Source organism: Zerene cesonia, chromosome 6 (assembly GCF_012273895.1).
Source record: "Zerene cesonia ecotype Mississippi chromosome 6, Zerene_cesonia_1.1, whole genome shotgun sequence".
Taxonomy (NCBI): domain Eukaryota; kingdom Metazoa; phylum Arthropoda; class Insecta; order Lepidoptera; family Pieridae; genus Zerene; species Zerene cesonia.
In genome coordinates this window covers 4,443,834-4,463,854 of record NC_052107.1, presented here as the reverse complement: position 1 = coordinate 4,463,854, position 20,021 = coordinate 4,443,834, and the positions used below count along the sequence as shown (strand labels likewise).

General features: G+C 33.7%; 3 protein-coding genes across 3 annotated transcripts in view; 1 reads left to right on the top strand and 2 right to left on the bottom strand.

Moving 5' to 3' along the window:
- The first annotated feature begins 111 nt into the window (after nt 1–111).
- Nucleotides 112–6,924, top strand: LOC119840547 (ATP-dependent DNA helicase DDX11-like). Its single transcript, XM_038367231.1, has 14 exons — nt 112–390; nt 467–587; nt 889–1,208; nt 1,458–1,624; nt 1,826–2,066; nt 2,438–2,705; nt 2,836–3,143; nt 3,600–3,785; nt 4,331–4,528; nt 4,964–5,152; nt 5,435–5,541; nt 5,828–5,988; nt 6,323–6,423; nt 6,803–6,924. Exons 1-14 carry the CDS (start codon nt 271–273, stop codon nt 6,887–6,889), a joined length of 2,574 nt encoding a protein of 857 aa, XP_038223159.1. The 5' UTR covers nt 112–270; the 3' UTR covers nt 6,890–6,924.
- A 381-nt stretch (nt 6,925–7,305) lies between these two features.
- Nucleotides 7,306–11,070, bottom strand: LOC119840464 (cytochrome P450 6k1-like). The gene is made up of 9 exons (XM_038367093.1): nt 10,912–11,070; nt 10,513–10,716; nt 9,919–10,068; nt 8,925–9,109; nt 8,616–8,773; nt 8,405–8,523; nt 8,163–8,268; nt 7,822–8,070; nt 7,306–7,478 (listed from the first exon to the last, which is right to left on the bottom strand). Exons 1-9 carry the CDS (start codon nt 11,068–11,070, stop codon nt 7,306–7,308), a joined length of 1,503 nt encoding a protein of 500 aa, XP_038223021.1.
- Nucleotides 11,071–18,494: 7,424 nt separating this feature from the next.
- The window catches only part of LOC119840600 (cytochrome P450 6k1-like), a 4,476-nt gene continuing 2,949 nt past the window's right edge, over nt 18,495–20,021 (bottom strand). Inside the window, exons 5-9 of the mRNA XM_038367287.1 lie at nt 19,871–20,021; nt 19,660–19,778; nt 19,418–19,523; nt 19,017–19,265; nt 18,495–18,673 (exon numbers count right to left, since the gene is read on the bottom strand). The exon at nt 19,871–20,021 is cut by the window's right edge and continues 3 nt beyond it. Of these exons, the coding sequence (XP_038223215.1) occupies nt 18,495–18,673; nt 19,017–19,265; nt 19,418–19,523; nt 19,660–19,778; nt 19,871–20,021 (804 nt within the window). The remainder of the gene's footprint in view (nt 18,674–19,016; nt 19,266–19,417; nt 19,524–19,659; nt 19,779–19,870) is intronic.

Here is a 20,021-nt window from a genome sequence, read left to right as displayed (position 1 = left end):
AACAAACAAAATGCAAAAATACTCTTCAAGTTCTCTAAGTTTGAAAATATCATCATTTTACACATCGACTATGTAGTGTCACAGATAGTACAATACTCCATATTATTATACTACTCTTTGATAATACTAGTGTGTTCTTACTTCTTAATTCTTATCATTATTTGTCACATTTTGACAATCGCATTGGCGGCAATGTTCGTAACTAATATTGTTCTGCGTTGAAGTTTCTATTTCACATTTTAAATATTTTTAATTTGAAAGAGAAGCAATATGGAGCCTCAGTTTCAATTTCCGTTTGAACCATATGATATTCAAAAGAAATTCATGAAAGAGTTGTACGATACAATAGATAAGCAAGAACTTGGTATTTTTGAGAGTCCCACTGGAACTGTGAGTAATCATGAAGATATTTTTGTGTCTATATAGTGTACTTATTCAACTTTCACTTATTACTGACATTTTTCAGGGAAAGTCGTTGAGTATTTGTTGCGGTGCATTACAATGGCTCAAAGACAATAACAAAAAAGTCGTAGAAGATTTAGAAAAGGAAATAACTGTATTAAAAGAAAAAAATTCTGATATTCCAGGTAAACCTTTCTACGTTTTACTAATATGAATGTTAAAATATTTTCTCATGATCAGTGAAGCAAAGTAAACTCAATTTCAATACCAAAAAAGTTGAAAACAATTTAATGTATAAATGTATGCTTTCTTGATCATCTCTTCAAATTGCATTTTTATTTATTATATTTACAGTTAATATAATATTTGATTCACCATTTTACCCTAAAATTAGTAAATATCTATGTGAGGAGGATAATTATTATTCAATAGAAAATCTTTAACTTATTTATAGATAAATGTATTCTATAGTATTAAAATTTTCAGCTGCTGATGACTGGCTACAAGAAGAGTATCATAAAGTTAAAAATAACCAAATTATTGCTAGTTTGCAATTAAAATTGGATAAATTGAATAAAAGGGAAGAATATTTCAATGACCTGAAGAAGAGAGTAGCATCATGTAAGTCGAACATTAATAAAATAGATCACTATTTTAAAAAGCAAACTCCAGAGATAACTGAAGATAAGGAAAACAAATTAGAAGGAGATTTAGACAATGATTTAATGATTGAAGATGTGGATGTTCAAGATGATGATTCTGAGCATGAAGATGTAGAAGATAATGAAAGTGATCCTATTACAAAGGTAATATTTTGGAAGTAGCATTTAAGGTAGGTCAAACTAAAGGAATGTAGCACTATGGAGATGGGATTGTCACATAGGTGTTGCAAGAGAAGATACATATTATATATAAGAAACTGATTCAAGCTACAGTTTGTCGATAATTCTCATCTATAAGACTCAAAAATTATTGGAAATACTCCCCATGTATCCTGTATTATTTGTTAAAAATATTATACCTCTCAATGTTCTAATTTTATTTAAAATTTTTAGATATACATAAGTAGCAGAACACACAGTCAGCTATCTCAATTTGTTGGAGAAATTAAGCGTACAGTGTTCAATAACAACATTAGAGTAGTAACCATGGGATCAAGACAACATTATTGTATCAACTCTGATGTTAATAAACTGAAGAATGTCAACTTGATTAATGAAAGGTGAGATTACATGAGTATTATAAATGTTTTTCATTGGGGTAAGGGTAATATATTTTCATGTATAATCTAACTACTTTTGTCTATATTTAGAATTGGATCAAATATCCCTACATTTGTTTTACTGGTTCACTAAGAGATTGAGATTACGATGTATTTCTTATGTCTTTTAGTTATAAGTATTCTTGAACTGAACATTTTCAGGTGTTTAGATTTGCAAAAATCTAAAACTAAATCAACCCTAACCGATGAAGATGGCAATGTGTTAAAGAAAACCAAAACAAAAACATGTACGGGCTGCCCTTTTTATAATCAGAGTAATATTACAAAACTCAAGGAGAGATTGTTGGTTGATATTATGGACATGGAAGATTTAGTAAAGTGTGGCAAATTGTTAAAGGCATGTCCATATTATGCCTCTCGAATGGCTTTAGATGAGTCTGAGGTTTGTATATTATACATATATACTAGATAGATACTTAGTATTGAAAAACAATCTATTTATTAACTATCTAACATTACTTTTTTGAGATTTAAGCTTCAACTAAAATAATGATATGATCCTTATTAACATACTCCTAGAACCAAAATATGTTTATTGCCTTGCATAAATAAAGTATTGTGGGTTGAAGATATGGATTTATTTATCCAATTTAAATAATAAAAAAATTTGGAATTCTATTATATTATTAAGTGATGAGATTTTAGATAAACTGTCATTAAAATAATCACTATACAGATCTTAGTGTATCCATTTCAATGCTTTCTTAATATGTATTTCAATTTACATCTATATAAAAAGTAAACAAATTTCAGGTTGTGCTTATAAGCCATGCTGGCATATTGAGTAGTGGTGCTAGATCTGGAATGTCGCTTAAATTAAAAGATAACATTGTAATATTGGATGAAGCACATGGTCTTACTGCTGCCTTAGAAAATGCATATTCCGCCCCAGTTTCTGGCAAACAATTAAAATGCCTTAAAACTTTCCTACAATTTTACATAAATAAGTATAGATCCAGATTAAGTAGTAAGAATCTATTGTTGCTCAATCAAATGAATTTTGTTGTTGGGAGATTATTTAGTAAGTATAATTCTCTTTTTTGACTACATGTTTCCTTTTTGGAACATTTGTATTTTTGATTTTGCTTTTAATTGTCTTTGTTATCAAATAGTCTGATTGATCTATATTTTTTCTTTTATTATTTTTTTAGATATATTAAATACAAAGGATGGTGAAACAAATGAGGCAAAAATTTATACACTTGAAGATTTTGTCATAAAAGCTGAAATAGATCACATGAATTTACGGCCTTTAGTAGAATTCTGTAGGCAAACGCGCTTGGCGCCCAAATTGCACGGTTTCTCTATGAGGTACAGTCAGCAAGAGTTAGAGGAGAGTGAGAAAGTAAAGCAGGTGGATAAGAAAAGATCTTTTAAAGACTTTCTCAGCAACATATCTAAAAAAACGGAGAAGGAAAAAGTTGTTGAAGAGAAACAAGTTGAGAAACCAACTATGCAGGTATAGGCAATTTCATATTCATTATTAATTCATTAAATCTTAAAAAATAACTAGAGATTGCCTAATGATATACAACTTATATAGCTCTCTTTTTCTCACACTGGAATTACCCCTACTATAAGATATCATAGTAAATGTATGATTTTCTACTCCAATTTCACTTGTCATTGAGGATATTTTATTCAATGGGACTATGTTTTTTCAAAGCTCAGAGTGAAAAGACGTCCTAAGTCTGAGATGACTCAGATACAATGTTTTTTCTCAATTATTTTTGTATCTTTACTATTAATTTAAATAATAATATATAAGCAATAATATAGTCTCCCCAAACCTATGAACCAATATCTCTCCTTCCTTTCATTGAATAGATTTATTATACATTTGGATAATATTTAAAAAAATATTCCACAGGAACTAAAAAAATCATAAGTTTGATGTAATAATGTATATTTCCAGATATCTGAAAACAAGACATCAGCCGGCAGCGCTTTATACGCCGTGTTGGACCTGATCGAGATGTTGTGTGCACGCAGCGCCGCGGGGCGGGTGCTAGTGCAGCGCGACACGTGTGACGCCGCCCTGCGTTACTTGCTGCTGGATACAGCCGATCGCTTTGTAGATATTGTGCAACAGTGCCGATCGGTGAGCTTAATATTGTAGTTAGCTAATTTACAAGGAGTACTAAATATTATTTTTTTTATATCATCTTCGGCAATGGTGCTGGTCGCCTGTTACTACCACCGCCCATGAAATTTGAAGAGGCGTAATATCGATTGCAGACCTTACGCTTTTACAAATGGATTGCCGACTTTTAATTGGAAAGGATGAATGAAGAATGTGAATTAATAGAATACAGGAAAGGATTGGGAAGGGTAAGGAAAAGGATATGCGCCTCCGGCTCCCCCACTCACCGAACGAAACAGTAGCTACTTGTATGGTGTTTTATTAAGGCTTAACCTTACGTAGGACGCTGTTTGCAAATGTTTGAGGTATTCTTAAAATTCTTGGACTTAGAATTTCCGAATGTTTCTTAGCTAAGCACTGGTCACATGCGTCCGCGCATTGCGAGCACGCGCTATCACCAGACCATGTACTGGCCACTGTGCATCAACTCGACACAAATTACATAAAATTTGTACAGTTTGTGTACCTGCACTCGACACCCTAATTATATGAATTTTGTACAGGTCATAGTAGCGGGCGGGACTATGGAGCCGATCGGCGAGTTCCGAGCTCTCCTCGACAAAGGTCCGGGCACACGCGTGCGCGTGCTGCAGTGCGCGCACGCGGCGCCGCCCGACCGCGTGCTCGCCCTGTGCGTGGCGAGAGGTCCCGCCAACTGCGCGCTTAACTTCTCGTATGAACAACGTATGGGAAAGGAGTTGGTGAGTGATGGATTTTTTTTTTTATGGTAATGTTTTTAAGAATTGATTTATTTATTTATTATTTATTAATAAGGTTATTATGGATTTTAAACTCGCTATTTTTGGTCGTATCGCGACAAAGATCACGTACGCGCTTTAATTGAATTAAAGTAGCCTGCTGCGTCACAACAGTCAATGATTCTTTATTTTTATCTAGCTGCGCCCCGCGGTTTCACCCGCGTAAGTCCGTATCCCATAGGAATATCGGGATAAAAAGTTGCCAATATGTTAGTCCAGTTGTCCGGCTGTCTACGTACCAAATTTCATTGCAATCGGTTCAGTAGTTTTTGCGTGAAAGAGCAACAAACACACACACATCTTTACAAACTTTCGCATTTATAATATTAGTAGAAAATAGGATAGGATTTTTTAGTTTATTATATTTTTTGTTTGCAGCTCGATGAAGTGGGTCGCATTCTGCGTAACGTCTGTTCCATAGTACCCGGTGGGGTCGTGTGTTTCCTACCCTCGTATTCGTATGAACAAGTGGTCTATGATCATATGAAAGTTACCAACGTGATAGACGCTATATCGAAAAAGAAAACCGTGTTCCGTGAACCGAAGTCAGCTGCTGATGTTGATCAGGTAGACACAAACATACATATTATAATCAACCGCAGTTGCAAATGGAAAATGTTAAAATACGATAATTTGTTAAATAAATAAAAAACACTTATAAAGAGCGGCTCATTAAGCTAAATGGCAATGTTATACATTTACACTACTAAGTATTTTTAGAATGCTACACTACTGACTACACACTTAATTTGTTGGTGAAAGTCATTCCTGGTATGTATTACATAAATTAAATTTAAACTTTTGAAATTGTCATAAGTGTTATTTAAATATACATTATTTTTTTTGTAGGTGCTGCAAAAATACGCAGCGGCGATTAACAACAGAGATACGGAAAAAACAGGAGCGTTATTACTTAGCGTGGTTGGCGGTAAGCTCAGCGAGGGACTTAACTTTAGGTACTTTTTTCAACCGATAAAATATTTTTGAGTTTTTGCAAGAGGATTATTTAGTGTCATCCCTTTTCGTCTTTCGGAAAGATGCACTTAAAATATTTCTAATGTATGTCTCTAATATCTTTCTGTTGGTTCAAATAAAGGTATGCCTATTGTCTATGTCTCTTACTATGTTGCTTACCTGATTTTTGGATTCCTTGGTTATTAATATCAATTTGTGCATGACTTTCATTATTCAATATATGAAAGGTTAAAAAAATACAAGTATTTATTTTTTTTCATTTTTCAGCGATGATTTAGGGCGTTGTGTGTTAGTATTTGGCCTGCCTTACCCCAACGTGAAGTCTCCAGAATTGAAGGAAAAAATGAACTATTTAAATCAAGCAGCTCCGGGCGCTGGGGCCCAATATTATGAAAACCTATGCATGAAAGCTGTTAACCAATGCATAGGTATGTTTTACTAATAATTTTACATCAATCACGAAATTACTGAAAAATAAATATTAAAACTTTCTCAATTAAATCGGTGTTACTACGTTAAGTTCGCTAAAACATATATTAGACATAAATTTTATATTAACTTAAATAAAAAGCCAAATGATATGTATATCTTAGTGTGTACGTAAGTTTAATTTTGAACATGACATACATTAAACGATCGTAATATATCATTGTTTCCGTAAAACAATCATATAAATAATTTCCGGAGGCTTTAGCTTTTATCGTACTAATTATTGGATATGTATAGATTGCCTTAATATTAAATTTAAATAATATTTTTCAGGGAGAGCCGTGCGTCACATTAACGACTACGCAACAGTTTTGCTGGTGGACGAAAGATATTCAAGGCCAAGTACTATCGCCGCTCTACCCTCTTTTGTCCAGGTATTTTTGTAGTTTTATTTGGACGAGCTACTTAATCCAGCTCCGCTCGGGTTGCCCCGGGATAGAATTTGAATACATTACTTGGTAGAGATGTAGCTTCCTATAGTATGGTAAAGAATTTTTAGAATTGATCAAATATAGTGGCATTTGACTTGGAATGGATTTGGAGCAGCGGGGTCACACTCTGATCTCTGATCTGCATGCCAGTTCAAAAACTATCCTTTGATTGGTTATTTTTTCAAGCTTTTCTCAGAAAATTATTGCTAGCCCAATCTATGATTGTGACTTTTGGATTAATATCAATTATCATAACATAGATATTTGCGTAGTTTATAATCGTCTTTCATTCGTTGTATAACACTTTTATTTTTTGTTATAGAAATCGTTGATACCGAATTGTAGTTTCGGTCAGACGGCCAGCAGTATCGCAAGGTTCTTTTCGAAACACAAAATTAAAACGCAATAAGGAAATTCCTTGTTTTTTTATTAAGTAACTTTTATTTAATGTAGACGTAAAACATCCTAATTTAATACTAGTGTTTTATTTAGAACTGTCAACTAGTCTTTAAAAGGTAACATCAAGTATTAATTACAGTTGGGGGAAGTCTGCCACAAGGCAACGGACATCTTTATAGCCAACAAGTTTGCTATAAAAAATGATTTGGAGGATAATTCTATAGTGGATTGTATATTCAAGCGTCTATCGCTTCATCTTCTTCTTTCTCTGTGGTCGATATATATATCGATATCTCCACGATTCTCAGTCTACACAGAATTTGTACCTATTATTCCAATATTATGACGGACCATTTCAACGATAGGGCCACATGTCTTCGTTATATATAAATTTTAATTTATAAACAGAATTTTTTTCAAAATTCATTAATTTCTAGGAATAAAATCGACGTAGAGATCTTGACCTGGGACCAAGAAGAGTCCATGTTTCTCAAACTCTACTTCACTTGGCTTGGGTCCGTTTGCTAAAGGTTTCACCTTATAATTTAATGCAACATGTGCCAAAGCATGCCGAACCGAAATCTGACCAAACCGTTTACCTGAAAAATAAATAATCATAAAATAACTGCAAATTTTGGTTTGGGGATTTGAATTATAAAAATCAAATTCAAAAAGTATTATAAGTAATATTCATATAAAGAACCATCAAAAGTAATATTCATAAAAAGTTAGGTAGTCATTTATTGCTTTCTTAATAAGTAACAGAAAATAATTTCAAAAGCTTTATACATATCCTCAGCGTATGTTCTTATGAGCTTTGAGCGTTAATAAGAATTTTCACTTAAAATGGTTTTTAAGAACTCTTGCTGAGTGCTAGTGAAGGTCTGAATGTAAGCGCAGAAAGATAGAAATAGAATACCAATCAGTCAGTTCTTATCTTACCAATGCAGTTTCTGGGGCCTTCTCCGAATGGCAAATATGAGAACGGTGTGATGTTTTTCTCATTTTCTGGCATAAATCGTTCTGGATTGAACTCCAACGGATTTGGGAAGTAATTCTCATCATAATGCATGCCGATAGCGTTCACGTAAATCGGTGTTCCCGCTTCTATAGTGAGGTTATCGTCTATTTTGTAGTCTTGTACGGCTATTCTGTCTAGCCAGCCCATTGGAGAATATTTCCGAAGTACCTCTGTAATATAATTAAATGTTCGTTTACTAAGCGATCGTACGAAATGCTGCTCGTTTCATTCGTCTGTGTCGTATACAATTTTTCATACCCACCTTTGATAACACTATTAAAATAAGGCGCTTCTGCAAGCTTTGAAATGTCCAAGTTGTCATTTTCATCTTGCTCCTTTATTTGTACTAACTCTTTGAACATTTTCTCCTGGAAAGCATAAGGAGTTGAAGTTTATTTAGTACGGCCAAGCAAACAGTATTATAATTTTTATGAACATAAGAATGGCGGCCATCTAAATTATTTCTTTGGAACTCGGCAATATGGTAATGAGAACTCATCTTACTTGTATTTCTGGGTGGAACGCCAATTCATATAACGCGAAGCTCAGAGCAGCGCCAGAAGTCTCAAAGCCTCCTAACAAAAATATTGCCGCTTGTGCTACTATCGTATCTTCCGTCAAACCTATAAATACAATTAAATATAACAATCCATGAAACAATAATAATCTAGAAAGCGTCATCACAGTTTTAAATTGTCGCTGGAACATTGCCTACCTTCATTGTTTTGGTCTGATTCCTCTTTTAATTTAATGAGAGCGTCGACTAAATCTTTAGTTTCACCCGTACGACCTCTTTGTGCCCTTCGTTGTTCCGATACCAGGCGGAACACTTTCGTAAAGTAATCCGTAGCCCATTTGGGGAAGAATGTAAACCTGTAAAATATGGAAAAATTTATTTTTTTACTTCTATTGCTTCGAATCAAAATCAATGTTATATATCGTTGTGTCAACCAATACAATATAAAGATTAATCATAAAAATTCACTTGAAAACTACTACAAACGTAATAACTCAAAATCAATACCTGAATATATCAACAAGTTCTGGGAAAAAGAAGATGCTACTCCAGCAAATGCCCCTGTACAGGTCGAATTTCATAAAAGCCTTGGTGACTTTGCGCATCGGGCACTCGCCACCGACAATAGCTTTGGTCTCCACTCCGAATGCGGCTGTGCCTATAACGTCTGATGTGTAGTCCGTGAATAGCATCTGGCAATAATATATGAAAATAACTATATATTATAATTATAATGTTTAGAATATAATAACAAGAATATCCAATCCTACTATATCCTACTAATCCTATTAATATTATAAATGCGAAAGTTTGTAAGGATGTGTGTGTGTTTGTTGCTCTTTCACGCAAAAACTACTGAACCGATTGCAATGAAATTTGGTACGTAGACAGCAGGACAACTCGAATAACATATAGGCAAACTTTTTATTCCGATATTCCTACGGGTTACGGACTTACGCGGGTGAAACCGCGGGGCGCAGCTAGTCTATACTAATATTGTAAGTATAGACTAGCTAAGTGTTTGTTTGTTTGAACGTCCTAATCTCAGGAACTATTGGTGCGTTTTGAAAAATTCTTTCAGTGTTAGATAGCCCATTTATTAAGGAAGGCTATAGGCTATATATGTACCACGGGCGAAGCCGGGGCGAACTGCTAGTTATATATAAAACTCAAGTAGGATATCTTGTCACAGAGGCTCGATTAAACTTTCGTTTCTAATATACTCTTCTTTAACAAGCCCTTTTAAGTCGTCTCATAATAGTTTTACCAGTTACCACCAGTTATGGAAGTAATTTCACTAGAGAAGCCGGTAAGAAACTCAGTAGTCGCCGTTTTATAATTGTGACATGAACATTTCATTTACAGGACATTTCCATTATAGGACATTAAAATATCTTAAGCCCGTCTATATTGGATTTTTAAATAGTTCAATTCTTGAGAGGCCAATTCCCAAAGGCCTTTTTTATAAGGTTTTTGGGGCTTTTTGCAAGTTGGTACTCACTCTTAAGCTTATGGCGGTTTTGTTCTCGGTATTTTTGATACGTTCTACCAATTGATTTGCCTTAGTATCTAGCAGATTCTGTAGAGCTCTCAGCTTGGCCGCTGTAAAAATGTTTGTTAACCGACGTCTGATTGAAGACCATAGCGGCTCCTTAAAAAAAAAATCGAATAAGTGTATGAACGAGGAGCGAATGAATATTACTAAGACTAGGATATCTTTTCAAAGGTATATTTCCAATGTATAGATTTAGTATGAATGACAGGAAACAGGCAAAGATGGCAAAACATCGTGAAGCGGGTTATATATACCCTACATGATGAACCGGATCTCATTGTTAAGAGCGACACGACAAAGAAGATTGAAGAGTTAAGACATATTTCTATAGAACTTATTTTATTGGGCACAAGAGGCTTCAACATATTCAAAAATTATTCACGTACCTACCTACCCTCGCAAACAATTCTTGACGAACGAAGGGCTAGTCTTACCCTAATATCCTAAATATAAATGTGAATTCTTGTGTCGATGGTTTATTATTTATATTTGTTATACCCCGCGGAACAGCTAGTATAGGAAAATAAATAAATTACATACATTAACTGTAAAAATGTTGAGGTGCCCGATAGGATCCGATGTGCCAGACCCCAGTAACCTATCCCTGAAGCTGGCGAAGTCCTTCACCAGAACATTTCTGGCAATCTCAGGGGAGTTGATAATGAGCGTAGGTCTCCAGAACCACCACGCGCCAAAATACGGTGTCTTGTTGAAATGTTGATATGAGTTTATCATCCATCTTCCCTGAAAAAATTGTTTTTATGTACTGTACCAATATATTTCAAATGGTCAAGATGTATGCGTTAAAGAAAAACCATTAGCCTGAATTTAAAATTTAATTTACCAATTTACGTGTAGACTATGTAGTTAGGGTAACAGGTAAACTTTGGATGGATAGGGTTGAATATACTTTATAGTTCAGCATTGGTAAAATCTTACGGGATTCTGTCGCTGCAGGAAGGTAAGGCTCCCCATGACAGGGTGCGGCGGTAGATGCGGCACTCCGCGCTGCGCCCAATACTGCCGCACACGCGACCAGCGGACGTACAGCCAGCCCAACACACATAGTGCTACTCCAATTAGAAGAATTCCAAACATCCTACATAGAGTAAAAAAGTAGCGAGTGAGATGTCGTAAATCAGACTTATGAAGGTACTTAAGGGAGCTTCTGTATTAGTTGTTACGCATATTTAGTTAACCTAACAACATCCCATAATATCATCAATATCTATTGTATTTTTATGTTTTAAATAAATAAATTGACTTACATTGACTCAAATTGAATTCAATATATTGTATTACTTGTATTAACATTGTGTCTTCATGCGATGTCCGAGTTAATTTATTTAAGTATTGACTGAATAAATTAAGCCCACTTAATATTACATAGAACTCACAACATTTTACAGAAGAATTGTGTTGCCAGACTTGTCTTTTTTGAAACTACATGTTATTTTATATAAGGTATCATGAGATTATAAGTATCGAAAAGCATTACATTTAATTGCAAGCAAATGTTACGCATCACACTATTTTGACAGCCAGTAATCTCGCGAGTACAAAGTATATTATTTACTTTTTTAGATCTCAAACTAGGTATCTTTGAACCTCATTTAAATTGGGTTGAGTGGTTTAGACGCCAATATTTGACAGGCAGACAGAGTTACTTTCGCATTTAAAATATTAGATGCGTATGAATTAAAATCACATTATATACCCGACGACTATATTATATATATATATATATATATATATATATATATTTAGTCTTTAGATATCCTTTGACCTTAAAAACATATTATAAAGATATCCAAGTAGGTATCGTTTAAGCACCGTGTAATAATCCATATAGTAGTTCATCAAAGACGTTTCGTCGGGTCAATCGTGTGGGGGGAGAGGACACCCGAACTACATACGCCATGTTCTTAGCAGCTCGGGACGCTATTTAGAGGATGCCACGCGCATTATATAATGTTTGTAGGTATCTAATATTATTATATGTATTTCATTAAAATATATGATAATATGTAAAAAAGTAAGAATTGAACATACAACTTGCGCTGTGAGAGAACGAAGCCTATCAAAATTGTATTAACATTATATTAGTATGTATAGCAATATGAGACTAGTACCCAATATGATATGAATTATATTATCTTTCAGTTTTTAATTGATAGCATCAATTTTGCTTTAGCGGGAAAAAAATAACACATTGAAATGTGATATTATTTTCGAATGATAACCTTCAACATACGATGACTATTCAGATTATCGTATTTTGAATGCAATTGTTATTGTAAGCTAATATTGATCTGTAAGGTGATTATAAATCTTTTATCAAAAATACTTATAACCAACTAGATAATTCAATATCACATTTCGGCGACACCTGTCTATGTGTGTGTATGCACTACCCCTTATTGAACGGAGAGAAATATTTTTAAACAGATGAAAGTTCAAAGGAATAAACTATGAATGTATGTTCATTCGACATGAAAAACGAGCTTCCATTCTAAAGAAATTAAGATCTCAAATATGCTACCTTATAATTAACTAGCGTATATAGCGCTCCAACTTCGCACAGGTGAAATTATGTATGTATTAAATATGATTTAAGCATACTTTTTGAATCACTCAATCTGTTAAAAAAATACCGTCACAATCTGTTGCAGAATTTTAGAGATAAACATACAGATACACAGACGGCGGAAAGCGACTTTGTTTTATACTATTTAGTGATAATCATATTTAAATTTTATTAACACTACATATAATTGAAACCTCTTTTAGTATAGCAGTGTTAAATCAGTTTTGATGGCAACTAATTGGACATACCGATACATAAAGAAAAGGTACTAGTGTATCTTCTTTCGATCATTAATGTTCTTGTTATGACCTCAGTTAAAATTTATATCTAAGTCTATTAAGAGTTTTTATTAATGTTTGTCTTTGGATACCGGTTGACTACCTAAGTGGTTATACTTTGTATCTATTCATTGAAACAGGTTTAGTTATGAAGGACTCAAGAACTCGCGCAGTTAATAAATTTTAAATTTATTTATTCATTGCATTATGTATTAATTAAATTTAAGTAGTAACTCTTTTTGGAACGACTACTATACAACACGTAAATTTTCTTTATTCCTTCCCTACTTCGAAATTTAGTATGGCTTCATGCGTTTGTAACATTTTACCGAACAGTACGATTACGAAATTTACTTTGTTAATTATAATATTACATTGTTTATTATCGCGTTGCAACAAACATTTAACGGTATGATTAAACACTTACCTAACAAATGATGAATCTTATCACTCGTGCGCGCCACAAATCAAGTAATGTATGGTAGTCGCACTCAATAGATACTGACTTTTCGTATACAAATCTTCAATAAATATAGTCTGTATTATCTTTGTCAATCAGCGTTTACATTATATTACGAGATTTTTCGAAAATGTTTGCGTGTACCCAATTATCTACATTCGTTATCAACTCTACACTCAGCATTGTCAGCAACTTCTCAATATGTCAATTTATCTTAATTGCTAAAAAAACATGTCTATCATGAATACGGGGCTTAATAGTTCTTATTTTATGATTATCATCCTATTATTTTGTCTTTATCCACTCCTTATCATATAGTAGGCAAATTTTTAACCGACCGTCTTCAAAACGACGAAAGGTTTCAATTTGTAAGACCTTTTTTAAGAGTCGTACACGTGCAGCTCCGTAATTTCTCAACCAAAAAAATACTACGGTCTCGATTATTTATTTATATTTTTTATGTCATCATTTTTTAAAGAATGGAAAGAAATTGATTACGATGCAGGATTCGAACCTGTGTCATTTTGCCAAAACGTAGCAATGTCCATCCTCAGTAATCAAATTTCGGTTTAATGTGTCTAAATGGGCCTTTCGTCCACGTCCTTGCCATCTATCGAGATGAATAAGTATCATCTCAGCCAATAATTAAAAAAGATTACAATGTTGTATCGATTGTCGCGGCTTTTGTTAAATTCTAAGTTTTACACGGGGTGTCTTGGAATCTCACCTGGTGATCAAACCTATATCTATTCTTTAAAAATTCTGATTTAGCATAACAAAGCATTGGAATACTATGCTTTAAAATAAAATTAATTACGCTAATTTTGTAAATGTTTGTTTGGAAGTTTATCTGTTAATCACGCTGAAAATACTGAACGGATTTTTATGTAATTTAGTATAATGTCAGGGTGTGAGCTGACATGAGTGATAGGTTACTTTTTATCCCGATTAAAAGCTCCCTTGGGATAAAACAGGAACCTTGATATCAGGCGGAGCCGGGACGAGCGTCTAGTAAATCATATATATGTATGCCTATTTGTGCCTAGACTCAATACCTATACAACAAAAAAAAAATATTTCTTTAATATGTTCAATGTACTTATAGATCAGTATAGGAGTATAGACAAGAAGCTAAAATAGTTAATATCGAGAAAGTAAGGAATATTTAATAATTACGTAGATTAAGTATTATAAAGTATAATAAAATAACTAGGTTTAAATTTATACATGGTAATTTTAGGCTAACGTCTTTTGTTCAGAATGTTTAAACATTTAATGTTTATTCGCCTTCATGTAGCTGGTCGTATCGACTATTAAGACTTAGTGTATTATTTCCTTAGATTGCCTAGAAACGTTAGGTATTTATCTTTAAGTTACATACAATTGAACATTCTCTATGCATTTTTGTTATTTATCCATTTTACTCATAAAACTTGGTAACCTTGGCAACCATGGTCGTTTATAACCAAAATGGCTTCTGCAAACTATTCATTTGGAGATACAAACAAGATTATTTATTTATTAAACACAATAAATTCCACGTTTTTAGATATATATAAGTAGAACAATAAAGAGTTTAATCCTATATATTATAATTATACAATCAGTGTGATAAAATAACATACTCTGGTCCAAACAGACATGAAAGGTCACAAAAAATTGAGCACTTATATATGTACAATATTGTAGTTAAAATATTGAAAATGAACGTCTTAAATATTATAAACGTTTAGTGTGGGAGTCGAGCACGTTTCCACACGATTTGGGCCAGCTTGCACCGTGGAAGATACCACACCCCTAATGAACCGAATAAAAGACCGGCGTGACTGTAGGCTGCTTCCTTACTTCGGTGAGTAGGGGAGCTATGCTTTTCCTCACAAGGGTGACTGCGAAGGCCAAGTTTAGTCATTTATTTCCGCCATAAGTCCTTTCCTTATCCCTTGATGTTCACTGGTGGTGGGGATCGCTCAACACCAGACGAATCACCATCTTCCACACTCACTATTATCATCGTTACAGTTGCCCGCTATGACAAAAAAATCTGCGCCTCGCTCGCGGACCAAAATAGTCCAATTTTTTGACTCCGATAATAGGTATACATATTCAGAGTGACTTGCATCAGTATAGTAAATTATGTAAAAAAGAGATTTATACCGTCCATTATTTGTGTTTATAGATTACTCTATTATAGTTTACGCTTGGTACTCTATTATAGTTTATGGGGTACCTATGCCTATGGGTATGTATTAATTTAGTTTAGTATAATCTATATATTCACAATTATTTTTACATTTATAATAATTTGTTTGTGTAATGTCTGTAGCTTCCAATAACAGTTTTGTGTCATTCAATGGTCAGTACTCTGATAGTGAATGTAGTTTCTATAGTGGCAGTTTTGATCCTCTGAATGATGCCCTTTTGAACTTATTTTCGGATTTCTCAGAAACCTTCAACGTCGTACTTATCAAAGCACAAAGCATTCCGGCTCAGTATTCCGACATGCTCACATTGTTCAAGTCAAGTAAATCCACGCAATTCTCGTCTCAGAGAACTCATACGCAACGACCGTACTGGTTAAATTGGTGGTGGCGTTGCGATCTACCATCCATCCCACATTCCCTTTTCTGTCCTTAGCCAATTACCCCAACCTCTTCCTCCTTCCTTCCATCCTTGAAGATATCCTGTCCCACATAAATTAACACTTTCCGCCGAACAACTTTTTTTCTATTTGTCGAAACGTGACTAGTAAATTTTTAAGACTTTAAATGCATATTTAATTATCAACGTATTGGGGAAGACGTTTTTGTTTTTTTTTATGCAATGTCAATGTTTTTTTAAATATATTTTTTTAATATTAATAAGTTGTATCTTATATTAGTCTACCTCATAAAAAACAGTTTTTGCTAGTTGATGTTTTTTTTTACCTAGCAATATATATGGATATTTTTTTTCTTATGGCATAGTCGGCAAATAATAATAATAGTATAATAATGTATTCATTTAATCGAGCATCTATAAAAACTGGTTAACAATTAATGGTTTGCTGGCTTTAATAGGTGTAGGATAAAGATAGGACATATAGGGGTACAAATGATTTGGATTAAATGACAGATAAGATGAATACAGGAAAAGATTGCAATGCAAGATGTCGATTGCAAGGAATTTCTATTCCCATTGAGCCGTTTCCCACGTGTTAGCGTATTCTTTTCATTTTAATATCTAATACTATAGGTATTACCACGGACTACATAATTGGTACTTTTTTTCTTAGACCATTGTAATTTCTTTGTATTTGGTACCTATTAACTTTCTTTCGATAAGATTAATAGAAGGTTGTATATGAAATTTTAAACTTTAAACGTCTCATGATTCTGTGAACTCGGTTATAGATTAAATTGTATTTATGGATACCTAAGTAACCGAATTTTGGTAATATAAAGTAAGGACCGATACCATGGACAGTACCAGCTTGAGCAACGCTAAATTATAACGAAAATCGATATCACTCATAATGATGATGGATGGTAATCTTTAAATGCAGTTACATCGAACGTTGCGAGATAATTATAATATGATGTTAATTATGCATATCACACTTTTGAGATATGGTATATAACGGACACTGTTATGTACACCTGGTGCAGATTCATGTTTGGAAAATATTATTCTATATTTATGCATGGCATTCATGATTAAGTATATGGAAGGTGAAAATCCATGGGACGTTGTAACCTGTCGCTCAAAAATCGCAGATCAGTTGTTTCGCATCAATATTATTACACATACATACTTACTTGCAAAATTGATTAATTGACTTGATCGCTCTTCTCTGTTGAGAATGCTCACAAATGGTAAAACTGTATTATGACGATGCAAGTGCAATAACGAGTTTTAGTTATGTGGCCAGCTGACTTAGTACCTACTACCCTCAAGTTTTTAAGAATTAGGTTCTCGAAGATAATGGTTTAATTGTAATCTGTCAAGTCGTAGGAAATGAAAGATGTTTTAAATACTTAGGACACCACAACAATTATCAACGAATCTGCAGCTGATGGTCACTTTACTAAAGGAAACTTATATTTTACATTTTTTGGGACTCTTACCATTTATAATATACTTGAAATAAGACCATAAAAATGTGTCATAACGTTACTAACACTCAGATAGTTTTAAGTCGTTTTTTTAAAGACGCTATTTTAACCTTTATAATAAAAAGGTAAAATTCCATGCGCATTTGCCAGAATACAAAGGCCCGGCCCACGGAGAAAGCAATATTCCCGGCCCTTAAGTCATTGCCAGTCATTGCCAGTCATTGCCAGTCATTGCCAGTCATTGCCATTCTCCGATTGAGCGTTCAGACAAGAAAGCTGTGCCTCAGGCCATAGGCGTCCGTGTGAAATTACAAGCATGGGAAATTATGAAAGGGTGTAATTTTTTTGAAGCACTGTCTTATTTGAATGACATTAATCCCGTTGCAATGTGAGATTCTGAGATTCAGATTAAATAATTAATTGTTAATGTTAGCTAGGTATAAAGAATGTTTATCTTCTAATCTATATGTTTGTTTAGTCAGGGATAAAGGCAGGAAAGGTTAAGTTTCTTTCAATGAGAACCACAACGTAAAAAAACAAGTAACCGAAACTCTTTTTATTCAAATTACGGATATTAAAACAATACTGCAACATGTTATATAGGTGACTGATATATACATATATGATTAATATTACACCAACAAAAACATTAACGGAACACAACAAAACATTAGGAAGTTTAAATTTCATATCAACTCGCATACTCAAAAATTGGTTTAAAATGTAAATAATACTCAAGTGAGTACTGTTATTATTATAAGAATTAGGTATCAGAAGCGAAATTTACCTATATACAATGCACAATATATACTTGTGCTGGCTTTTTCCCGTCGCTTCGCACGCGTTAAATTCGGAGTAGAGTAATGGATCACAATAATTATACGACAGATTGCAATAACGCTATAACATTGGATTTAATCTTATGGCGACATATCCAAAGCACGTGGCGCACTTATTTCAGTAAGATTACGATATTTGTTTTTGTCAACTAGATAGGTACTTAAAAAGTAGGTAATGAAAAATTTCATTGACTTTGCTTAATGAATTTATAAACCGGTTATTCAATTTAGCGATATCGATATTGTCAAATTAATAAATAGATATCTTCAGAATTCATTTCTAGGAATAAAATCGAGGTAGAGATCTTGACCTGGGACCAAGATGAGTCCATGTTTCTCAAACTCTACTTCACTTGGCTTGGGTCCGTTTGCTAAAGGTTTCACCTTAAAATGCAATGCAACGTGTGCCAAAGCATGCCGAACCGAAATCTGACCAAAGCGTTTACCTGAAAAATAAATAATCATAAAATAACTGCAAATTTTGCTTTCTGGAAATAAATCATAAAAACCAAATTCAAAAAGTATTATAAGTAATATTCATATAAAGGACCGTCAAAACTAATATTCATAAATAGTTAGGTAGTCATTTGTTGCTTTCTTAATAAGTAACAGAAAATAATTTCAAATGCTTTATACATATCCTCAGCGTATGTTCTTATGAGCTTTGAGCGTTAATAAGAATTTTCGCTTAAAATGGTTTTTAAGAACTCTTGCTGAGGGCTAGTGAAGGTCTGAATGTAAGCGCTGAAAGATAGAAATAGAATACCAATCAGTCAGTTCTTGTCTTACCAATGCAGATTCTGGGGCCTTCTCCGAATGGCAAATATGAGAACGGTTTGATGTTTTTCTCATTTTCTGGCATAAATCGTTCTGGATTGAACTCCAACGGATTTGGGAAGTAATTCTCATCATAATGCATTCCGATAACGTTGACGTAAATCGGTGTTCCCGCTTCTATAGTGAGGTTATCGTCTATTTTGTAGTCTTGTACGGCTATTCTGTCTAGCCAGCCCATTGAAGAATATTTCCGAAGTACCTCTGTAATATAATTAAATGTTCGTTTACTAAGCGATCGTACGAAATGCTGCTCTACTCAATGCCCTCTTCAAATTCGAGAAGTAGGAATGATGATTTATTAGATAGGAAGATTATTACATTTGTCTATATCGTATACAATTTTTCATACCCACCTTTAATAACACTATTAAAATAAGGCGCTTCTGCAAGCTTTGAAATATCCAAGTTGCCATTTTCATCTTGCTCCTTTATTTGTACTAACTCTTTGAACATTTTCTCCTGCAAAGCAAAAGTAGTTTAAGTTTATTTAATACGGCCAAGCATAGAGTATTATAATTTATATGAGCATAAGAAGGGAGGCCATCTAAATTATTCCTTTAGAACTCTGCAATTAGCTAATGAGATCTCATCTTACTTGTATTTCCGGGTGGAACGCCAATTCATATAAGGCGAAGCTCAGAGCAGCGCCAGAACTCTCAAAGCCTCCTAGCAAAAATATTGCCGCTTGTGCTACTATCATATCTTCCGTCAAACCTATAAATACAATTAAATATAACAGCCATGAAACAACAATAATCTGGAAAGCAAGATTCACAGTTTTAAATTGTCGCTGGAACTTTGCCTACCTTCATTATTTTGATCTGATTCGTCTTTTAACTTAATGAGAGCGTCAACTAAATCTTTAGTTTCACCCGTACCACCTCTTTGTGCCCTTCGTTGTTCCGATACCAGGCGGAACACTTTCGTAAAGTAATCCGTAGCCCATTTGGGGAAGAA

Bases quoted from the DNA above. Each gene is read 5' to 3' on its own strand.
- LOC119840464 (XM_038367093.1), bottom strand. From the start codon at position 11,070: ATGTTTGGAATTCTTCTAATTGGAGTAGCACTATGTGTGTTGGGCTGG. The intron at 10,069-10,512 runs GTATGTAATTTA...TTTTTTTTTAAG, and splicing joins TCAACATTTTTACAGTTAAT to GAGCCGCTATGGTCTTCAAT. The intron at 8,524-8,615 runs GTAGGCAATGTT...TTGTATTTATAG, and splicing joins ATCAGACCAAAACAATGAAG to GTTTGACGGAAGATACGATA.
- LOC119840547 (XM_038367231.1), top strand. From the start codon at position 271: ATGGAGCCTCAGTTTCAATTTCCGTTTGAACCATATGATATTCAAAAG. The intron at 2,067-2,437 runs GTTTGTATATTA...AACAAATTTCAG, and splicing joins TGGCTTTAGATGAGTCTGAG to GTTGTGCTTATAAGCCATGC. The intron at 2,706-2,835 runs GTAAGTATAATT...TTATTTTTTTAG, and splicing joins TGTTGTTGGGAGATTATTTA to ATATATTAAATACAAAGGAT.